The sequence below is a fragment of the Eulemur rufifrons genome, chromosome 19 (genome assembly GCF_041146395.1).
Source record: "Eulemur rufifrons isolate Redbay chromosome 19, OSU_ERuf_1, whole genome shotgun sequence".
Taxonomy (NCBI): Eukaryota; Metazoa; Chordata; class Mammalia; order Primates; family Lemuridae; genus Eulemur; species Eulemur rufifrons.
The window spans coordinates 101,256,889-101,266,582 of NC_091001.1; the positions used below are offsets into that span (position 1 = coordinate 101,256,889).

The following is a 9,694-nucleotide window of genomic DNA, read 5'->3' on the forward strand; positions in this document are numbered from 1 at the left end:
GGACAAAAAGAAGGAAAATTGACCATACAAAACAAATACTTGGAGAGAAGTTGGAAAGGCAGAATTAGTATATTGAAAACAGCATAATGAAACAGTTATGTTCTGTTTTTTCAATAAATATGAACTGACTCCCTTTGAGTACTGCTGAGATGTTCATCATCACAAAACTGCGCTGAATTATATTATGTTTCAAAGTAGTGTGGTAGGCCAAAGTATTGAAATGATGGAACCGACTGATAAAGCTTTGACTGATAAGTAAGGTGCCTAACAAGCAACACAGCATTGTTGACCTGCTATAATTCACAAATGCTAATTTCATTATAAGTTATTTTGCTAAAATACACTTTGAAATTATCTTTCTGTATTGCAAGAGCTGACATCTTAGGATTTATGTGGCATTAAGTGAAAAAATATAAAAATAATAAATATTGAAGAAAAATTGACTTGCATTTATTCTAAGTTTCATTTATTTATAACTTATGGATAACATGGTGTTTGCTTTGTCTTCATTTAAATATTTTGATGGTGGTTGTCTAGGAGGGTATTGGGCTTCAGAGTGGAGAAAGGGAGAAGGGGCAGGAGGTACAATAGATGTACAATACCACTTTTGCTACCAAATGGGGAAAAAAATCCTATGACCTTATAAAGATACTAGGCAAATGTCAGATTATTGGAGGTTGCAGTGAATTACTTCTTAGTGGCGACGTTGAGTTCTCATTTAGAAATGAAGGAAGAAAATATGTTATTAGACTTTTAAGAGAAAATCAAGAGTACGTATTGAATTTGATATGTTGTAGCTCTGAGATTTTGCTACTGAGTTTCTAAAATGAAAATAGCAATATATGTTGCCCCTACTGTCTAAGATTATTCTCAATTCACTTTTTTCTTTAATACAAAAGTAACAAATGTTCATAGTAGAAAATTTTAAAAATACATGAGTAGGCTGGGCGCGGTGGCTCACGCCTGTAATTCCCAGTCTTTACTACATATCGTGCTACTTTCCCCTTAAATCACTGGGTGTTAGCCATGAATATCTTTGTTTTTCCTTGAACAAGACAAATCTTCTACCTCATGGCTTTTACACGTGCTGCTTTTTCTGCTTGGCTTGCTCCCTGGTGAGATTTTTTTCATGCAAATATCACGCCCCAAATATATTTTTCATCTTCACTTTTTCTGACGGAAGGGGCCTCGAGCAGTTTGGGAAGTAAAACAACTGAGGGACCCGGACAGCACGTATGTACTGTACTGTGGTTAACAAAACGTTTTACATAATTTTAATTTGAAGGAAACGTCTGAATTACTATTTGGACTTCCCTTTGGCATAAACAGCCAGAGAATGTAAAGTAAGATCAAAAGCCCCAGACTCCCACAATATACTATTTAATCCTAACACAATTCCAGAGGGTCAAAAAGGCGGGTAAGTTTGCCCTCTAGGGTTCTGGAGCTGATAAACAGCAGAATTTGAATTCGAACCTAGGGCTGCGGGACAATAAACCTCTTGCAATTTCCACACAAAGTGTCTCAGGTTAGCCAAGCCTACTCAGAACACCCTAAACGCGGTGTGTCGCCAAGTAGGGACGCCGGAACCCGCAGAGAGCTACAAAAAGTTCGCAGATCAATGAGCCATTCACAAACAAACCGTGGCTGCTTCCGCTTCCGGCATGATCAGTCCCCAATCCGCTATAACTAAGGGCGGGCGCCCAGCTATTCAGACAATGGATTTGGAAGCCAGTTTGCTACTGTGGATCTGATGTTTTTCTGAGAAACGAGGCAGTCGGAACCAACGGTAATAACGATAAAAACGCAGTTCGCAGAAGCCTGTGAAAGCTACTCTGGACTCCCAAGCACTCTGCCAGCAGCCGACCAATTATCTCGCGAGACGACGGGTCCTCAGAAGGCACAAACCTAGCGCCCAAATTTTGCTGTCAAATTAAATTCCGGGGTGCGGAAGTGGCTTTGTGGTGCCGCCTCTAATCGCTCAGAAATCAACCCCCTTTCCACACCAAAAGCTACGTCTTCGACCGCTATGGAAGGGCAGCGGGGGCAAGAAAGCCACGCAACCCTAGACCTTGCCCACGCTCACTTCAAGAAGGGCGAGTACACCGAGGCCGAGGCGCTGTACTCCGTTTACATTCGCCAGTGCGCCTGTGCTGCCTCCTTCCGCGCGAGTCCCGGGAGGTAACTATCGCGAGAAATGGGGGTCTCGGTTTCTCTTTGGGTAGGTGCGCGGCTGGTGTCGCCTGCAACTCTTGTTCGGCCACTTGAGTTCACTGGCGGCCCTGTGTCTTGACCCAGCACGAGGATGCTCGTCTTCCCAGAAAGGCCAAGGCGAGGCCTAGGATGGGGCTGGCAGAGAACGCGGGGAGGGAGCCCCCCGCGAGGAGCCGTCTGTGGGGACGGTGCGAAGAGCTTCCGGGAGCGGAGCCCCCTGCGCGGTCCTCATGCGCGCCGCAGCCTCTCACCCCGGTGTCCTGCCTGCCGCGTTGCTCACTCTCTGATCCGGAGACTTAGAGGCGACAGGGCTTTTCCACTCATCACTGTAACAGGCGGGGTATCCAAGACCTGGGGAGGGGAAGGAGACACGGCCAGGTGGTGCCGCGCTAGAACGCAGTACCGCGACTCGGACCAAAACCTCACAGCGAGGGCTTTTGGTTTTGTTTTTCACTTGCTAAGAGAAACAGTTAAGTATATGGAAACGAATATAATGAACATCCAGGTATTTATCACTCGGCTTAAGCATTATTAGTTCACTCAGACGTAGTATTCATCCAGGATGTTTCAGAATGTATTGCTAAATATTAAGGATTCTTTTTTAATTTCAGGATATTACGGGGGTACAGGTGTTTGGGTTACATATATATTGCCCTTGCCCGCCGGGGTCGTGTCCATACCCCACACGGTGCGCACCGCACCCATTAGGTGTGAATGCACCCATCCCCTCCTCCCCCTCCCACCTGCCGGACACCCGATGAATGTTACCACCGTTTGTGCACATAGTGTCGATCAGTTAGTACCAATTTGATGGTGAGTACATGTGGTGCTTGTTTTTCCATTCTTGTGATACTTAGTGAAATGGGCTCTAGCTCTATCCACAGTAATACAAGAGGTGCTAGTTTATCATTGTTTTTTGTGGCTAAGAATTCTTAAAGAGACCTAACCACGACATCAGTATTATCACGTAATTTCTTAATCTCAAATAGTCAGTGTTGGAACTTTCCTGACTAAAAAGGTGTTTTGTTCTTCGGTTAGTTTGTATTTAGCAATGGTTCAAGTCAGGATACACATCAGGTCTCTCTGAATGTATAAGGCCCTCCTTCCCATTTTTTTCCTTTCAGTTTATTTGTTGAGGAGATTGTTTCCTCTGTCCTGAGTGTTTCCATACTTAAGATTTCTGAATGCATTTCTCTGATGTCGTTTAATACAGTCATCTGTTTCATATTGCTTGTGAATTGGTAGTTAAATCTTGAGAGTTGATCCAATTCAGATTAAATATATGGCAAGAATACTTTGTAGGTACTTTCACCAGGAAGAATATGATGTTTGGTTGTCTTTCTTTTTGTGATGTTTAAGAGCCTCACCTGCTAATGTTTGCTTGCCTAAGGCATCTTTGTGGTTTATGCCTGAATATGTAGCATTTGTTGTTACTCCAAGTTTTACCTTTGTTCTGCTTGTTGATGGTATGAAGTGGACCAGGCTGTGAAAAGAAAGAACAGAGAGAGGTTGGTTGAACAGCTTCTTTTTCTTTTCGTTTTTTTGACAGTTCTGAGTTGTCTGCACCATCACTCTCCTCTCCCCTCAAGGATTTGCTTTTTCTTGACAGGATGCCAGCTGTTCTTTTGTATGAGGCTTAACTAAACACTAAGAAGTTGATTCTTATCCTGTTTGTTAAACTCATGGAGTTAAACCAGAAAGATAAAATTGCTTTCTTATTTCAGTAATACACCAGAATATAATTAATAGAAGTTTCTGAACAGGCAGATGGTACCACCATCCTTGTCTCAATGCACCCCTCCCAAAAGAAGAGATTAGTAAACATGGAAAACTTAGTTTCCTATCCTTGTTTCAAGCTTCAAGAATAAACTTATCTAGTAGCTTTCAAAAAGTATTCATCAGCAGCAAGTATGTTGCTGCTGTCTAGTCTTGTTATTCTTCCTCCTTTACACATCTCAGCCTTGGAACAAAAGTGTCTGCAGCAAATGTAATACTAGCCCCTTAGCAGCATAGGAAAGAAAATTTGCTGTATCTCAGCAGAAGGGAGTTCAGCATGCCTGAATTCCTGTGTTGGTTCTGCCCCATGATTAGTACCTTTTCTCAGCCACAGTTTCTCATCAGTAAAAAGAGCCTTCAGTTTCCTCACAGTTCTAAAATTCTTCTAGGAACTCATGGATTGAAACTGAATTCTGTCATTTCAACTTTTTCCCTTAGATTAATCTTTTGGAGTTTACATTTATTTTTAAAATATTGGGTCATTGAATCATTTTGCAACAGTATTTGCAGTCTTTGCCTTTCACTCTGAATGGTTGGTAACATTTTCTTTTAATATCCAAAAGTGCAGCCTTAGCCATAAACCTAATTTCCAATTTTTTTGTTGTTGTTAAAGTTAGCAAATGTTAAAAATGCACATTTGGATTAGGTAACTTGGTTAAATTCCATTACAAGAAATACTATCATTACAATGATTTTAATATTATAAAAAAATTCAGCTTCAACTGTTAGCTCATTTCTTTTAAATATGAAACAAAATTTCCACACAGAAAGTAGGCTTGTAGAATTTGTTGTAATGAGATCTAATTTTAAATCTAACATTCTCTGAGCCTCTGAATATATTAAGAGTTAATATATAATTAACATATAGTTAATATTAAGAATTTGTAACAGCTTTGAAGCTTGAAATTGAATGGCTGAAACCTTACTGGCATCCTGAGGCTGCCTTCTTCTTCATACCCTCCTAGACAGCATATACTAGTGTCATAACAGAGGTAGATGAAGGGAGTGTGTCCTCTTGTTCTGTAGGTTTTAACAGAGGTGCTAGTGACATCCAGAAGTATCCTTGTACCCGGTCTCTCTCAGTCATAGCTCACAGAAAGGAAATTTTCTGAAATTTCAACAGTCCCTCTCCATTATTGGCAAACTTAGATTGAAGGAGGCTCCTGGGCTGTGAGGGCTTCTTTTGGTAGCAGTAGTCCCTGGTAGCAGGGACTGTCCCTGTCTGAAATCTCAAGGATCACGATGTTAAGAGAAGTAGCTTTTATTATAGTAACACTGTAGTCACAAATATTTCTTTGCACTATGGAGTATAATAAATTACAGATAAATTTAACCTGCATCTTCTCTGGTCGGTGCAAATTTGAAAATCACTTTGAGAAAAACAAAGGGAAACAAAATTGTCCCTGACTGAGAGCAAAGCCTCTAGTGCTCTCTGTGCAGCTGATTTGTCCTGTGCGGAGAAAGGTTCTGGGCAGCAAGGGGCTGTGACCTGTTGAGCTGGTGGCTAGTCAGAGCTGCCTGGGCATCCGGTCCCTTACAGGAAAGTCTGCTGATTTAAAGCTCTTTGGGCAGCCTCGAGCGCCCTCAGGTGCAGAGCCAGTTCTGCGTGCAGGACCTCCAAAGTGTGCCAGAGTCCTAGCGGGGCTAAAGGAGCCCACCATCCTCAGAAGAAGCCAGCCTGGTGTTGGGGGGATCTCAGCTAAGGCTGGAGGGAGGGCAGCTCTGTACCCGGAGATCACTCCCTGGGGATCAGTGTGTTGAATTTTCACCTAGGGTTAACTTTATTTCTTTATTGGTAGAAACTGATTTCAAATCTCATTGTTTTAAGGTCACTTAAAAATTTGAGAATAAAATTGATTCACATTGTGACATATCCGTAACAAACTTGAACTCTGGGCTGGCTTTCCCTTTGCTCAGCATGTATCTGATCTGTCTTCTTTGCCCTGCTGGTGTGTGCTTAGAAAATGAACAATCATTTTAATATTCGGCAAAACAAGTTGGCAGTGAACAGGGGCTTGGAACACACTATAAAATTAATGTGCTTTGCAGATTGACATTGTAGTGGTATAGTGTTACAACAGTAGAAAACGGGGTTAAACAAAAATGGGTTTCAGTTTATTTATTTGTACCTGGTTTCTTCAGCTTGGTTTTTCAGTATAGATACTGCATGTTACAGCCTATGAAGTTTGACAATACCCAAAAGAGAATGAAAGTGGAAATGAGAGGAATTTGCTAACACGGTGTTTTTAATGTGAACTTTTTGTTTAAAGCAAATGCAACCCTGAGGATTTGGCTACTGCATATAACAACAGGGGGCAAATCAAGTACTTCAGGGTTGATTTTTATGAAGCCATGGATGACTACACATCTGCCATAGAAGTCCAACCCAATTTTGAAGTTCCGTATTACAACAGAGGATTGATACTGTATAGGCTGGGTAAGAATTTTTTTTGTTTTTTTGCTTTTGTCATTGACTGCATTCTGTTATTTCAGAGCTCTCAAATGTTGTAAACTAATGTGGTAATTAAGTTTTAAAGTTACACAAAATTTAGGTTTAGAGCTTGGAACAAAGGAAGCGTACCTGAGTTTATTTTAGGCTTTCCAAAGGCGTGGATCACAGCAGAGCACTGGGGTGGGAATTGGACCTGGGCGCAGGAGCGGGGGTGACCCCATTGCTTTGTGCCTGTGCATTCCCAGCGGTGAAATGAGGGTAATGCTGATGGTCGCCTGTAAAACTTTTCTGAGTTATAACTCTTTGAAGACACATAAGACAATAGAAAGTGAAGTTTAAAAGATCCTTGGATTAAAAGGACTATGTAGGTAGTATTTCTCATTTTAAGTGTTAAAAAAAAGAAAATTTTCTGTTTCTTAATTTCACTGCAATTATCTAACCATAGGCAGTATAGTTTTGTTGAAATTTTATGATTTATGCTATTTATCTGTTAAATGTTAATAAAATAAGCCCATAGGTAATTTTAGGTGTATTATTCCAAAAGAGCACACAGAATGACTGTGATGTACACATCCCTATATCATCATCATTAAGAGGAAAAAAATCCCTTTACTAGGAGTGGTTGGAAGCTTGTAAATATAAAAGCAAAAGTATGTATATCCAAACTTTGCTATGAATAATAGATAGAAATACTCAGCTTTTTTTTTCTCTTTTCCATTTTTTGGGTTCTGGTACAGGATATTTTGATGATGCTTTGGAAGATTTCAAGAAGGTATTAGACATTAATCCTGGATTTCAAGATGCTACTTTGAGCTTAAAACAGACTATTCTAGACAAAGAAGAAAAACAAAGAAGAAATATTGGAAATAATTGTTGAGATTTTAAACTTTATTAAAATACTAGAGCATGATCCTTACACTTTCATCTAGTTATGTAATTTAAAATAGATATTGAGCTATTTTGATTTATATTTAAGATAAAGAGATTCATGCATTAGCACTGAAATTTAAATAATGTGTTTAAGTTAATTCCAGGTTGAATAGGTATGCTTTTTATAAAGTATAAATAAGTAATATCAATGTATAAGTGCATATTATTACAGTAAAATATTTAAAGAAACATGTGGTATTTTCTTCAGTAAAACTATTTTTTTGCTATTTTTTATTCCTAATTTTTATTAAAAAATTTTATATCTACAGAAAATTTGCAAGTATAATACAGTAAATATCTGTAAACTCTTTACTTAGATTCATCAGTTAACATTGTGCCACATTTGCTTTTTCTCTATATTTAAATATATAATTTTTGCTGAACCGTTTGAAAATAAGGTGCAGAGATCACAACACTTCAACCGTAAATATTTCAGCCCACATCTTCTACGATTGAAGAGATCCTCCTTTATAACCACAATACCATTAAAATGCCTAATAAAATTAATAATTCATGTCCAGCTCACATTCAGATTTCTCCAGTTATTTCCAAAATGGGTAGATTTTTATTTCTGGAACTAGAGCCAATCAAGTTTCATTGTATTTTGTTATGTCTCTTTGAGTTCTTTTAATCTGGTCTAGTCCCCTGCCCCTTTTCTCCGCATAGCATTTGCTTGAGAGTAAAGCTGTTTTATGTAGCTAGCCTAGAGAGACATAACATTTGGGCTTAAAAATAAACACATGTCCTATAGGAGAGCAGTTGGAAAGAATCTAACTTACACTTGATTTTCTCTAGAAATCATTGAGAAGATAGTTTAAGGTTTAAATAGTGAACAGTTTTCTGTTCCTGGGTAATGACAATTATTTTCATCATCAACATTTGCTGAATACATACTACAAGCCAAGCGCTGTTCAAACTCTCTATATAATAAATTGGGGGTGGAGGGGGAATGTATAGAGAGGCAAGGAAATGACAAAAAGCACTTAGTAAATAGAAGCTTTAAAAAGTCGGTTTTATTTGGGTACTTCCAGCAAACATTTAGGCTCTGATGAGGCTGTCGAGAACTGGGAATAACTTGAAGGGAGGATAAGCCAAAGCCAGCCATATCCCATCTCCTTTTTTGGGTTTTTATTGGTGTAGTCTGGCTTTCAAAGATTCAGACCCTGCATCTCTGGATCTCCTAAAGTAGTTTATTACTGCTGTGGAAAGCTGTTCTAGGGTGGAAATTACCCTAATCGGGAGAAAGGAAAGTGTATTTGCTTTGTGTTTCCAGAGGAAGGCTCAGAGTAACGTCTGTGGCCTTCTCAGATGCGATCACCATCATCAGCATAAAAAATATTATTTGAGTATAAGTGATCTCATGAAGCAGAAAAACTAATTGCCCTATTTGTAGTTAATAAGTGATATCTGGCAAAATAATGTGGAGAATTTAGGCTGCAGGTGAGTGAATATTAAGAAATTAAGTTTGATGGCCTAGAAATGAAAAATATATTTCTGGAATTATTCACATTTTCCAAAATGATTTATCTTTCTATTTGTTGGAAATGTCTTTAAAAGAACTTACAAGGTTGCATGAAAATGTAGAAAAATCCTTTTTAGGAAAACTGTTTTTTTAAAAAGCAAGTTCCCTAGACCTTGGGAGAGCTTAAAGCCATTCCATCCCGAGAATCATGGACTTAAATAATACTTAAATAACTTTCTCTTGGCTCATATTCTCTTTATTTTTGACTAGGATCAGATGTAATATGAAAAAGAAAAATTGCTTAAAAATTTCATTGGGTTTTATCAGGGAAAAAAAAAAATCCCTGCAGTTCAGAATCAGCACTTGTCTACCTGGGGACCCAGGCACTTATTTTTCTCTTGTCATGTTACTGGGAATAACTAAAGAATGATACATTCACCTTGTTTAGCTTCAAAACTTCGGGCATTACACATTCAGATTCTAAGTTTCTGATTGACCTATAGCTTTGATATTTACCTTAAGAGATATTCTTTATGTTTATCATTCATATTTCCCATAGTTCAGTATTTATTGAGTTCTTTCCTTTTCTCTGAGGAAAGTACCCAAACTGTATTGTTTTCCAGTTTTTTTCTCTGCAAAAACAAAGAAAAGAATTGTGGTTTGTTATAAAGTTTCTCTTTCACACAGTTAGGTAAAATAATAAGTTACTTTTGAGTTTAGAAAATTACTCCTAACAGTAGTTATAAAGCACGTAGCTGTTTTTTTTCTGAAATTTGGAACTCAATAATAGCAAACTATAGTCCAACTGGTGGAATAGCAAACTAAATTTCCAGCTTTTAGTCATTATCTATTTTCTCTTTTCT

The 9,694-nt window shown here is 38.6% G+C and overlaps 1 protein-coding gene across 1 annotated transcript; it reads left to right on the top strand.

The window, feature by feature from the left end:
* Positions 1-1,684: 1,684 nt before the first annotated feature.
* TTC32 (tetratricopeptide repeat domain 32) lies at positions 1,685-7,657 on the top strand. Its single transcript, XM_069494489.1, has 3 exons — positions 1,685-2,178; positions 6,258-6,424; positions 7,177-7,657. The coding sequence occupies exons 1-3, from the start codon at positions 2,027-2,029 to the stop codon at positions 7,314-7,316; spliced, it is 459 nt and encodes a 152-aa protein (XP_069350590.1). The 5' UTR covers positions 1,685-2,026; the 3' UTR covers positions 7,317-7,657.
* The last annotated feature ends 2,037 nt before the right edge of the window (positions 7,658-9,694 follow it).

Bases quoted from the DNA above. Each gene is read 5' to 3' on its own strand.
- TTC32 (XM_069494489.1), top strand. From the start codon at position 2,027: ATGGAAGGGCAGCGGGGGCAAGAAAGCCACGCAACCCTAGACCTTGCC. The intron at 2,179-6,257 runs GTAACTATCGCG...TTTTGTTTAAAG, and splicing joins TTCCGCGCGAGTCCCGGGAG to CAAATGCAACCCTGAGGATT. The intron at 6,425-7,176 runs GTAAGAATTTTT...GTTCTGGTACAG, and splicing joins ATTGATACTGTATAGGCTGG to GATATTTTGATGATGCTTTG.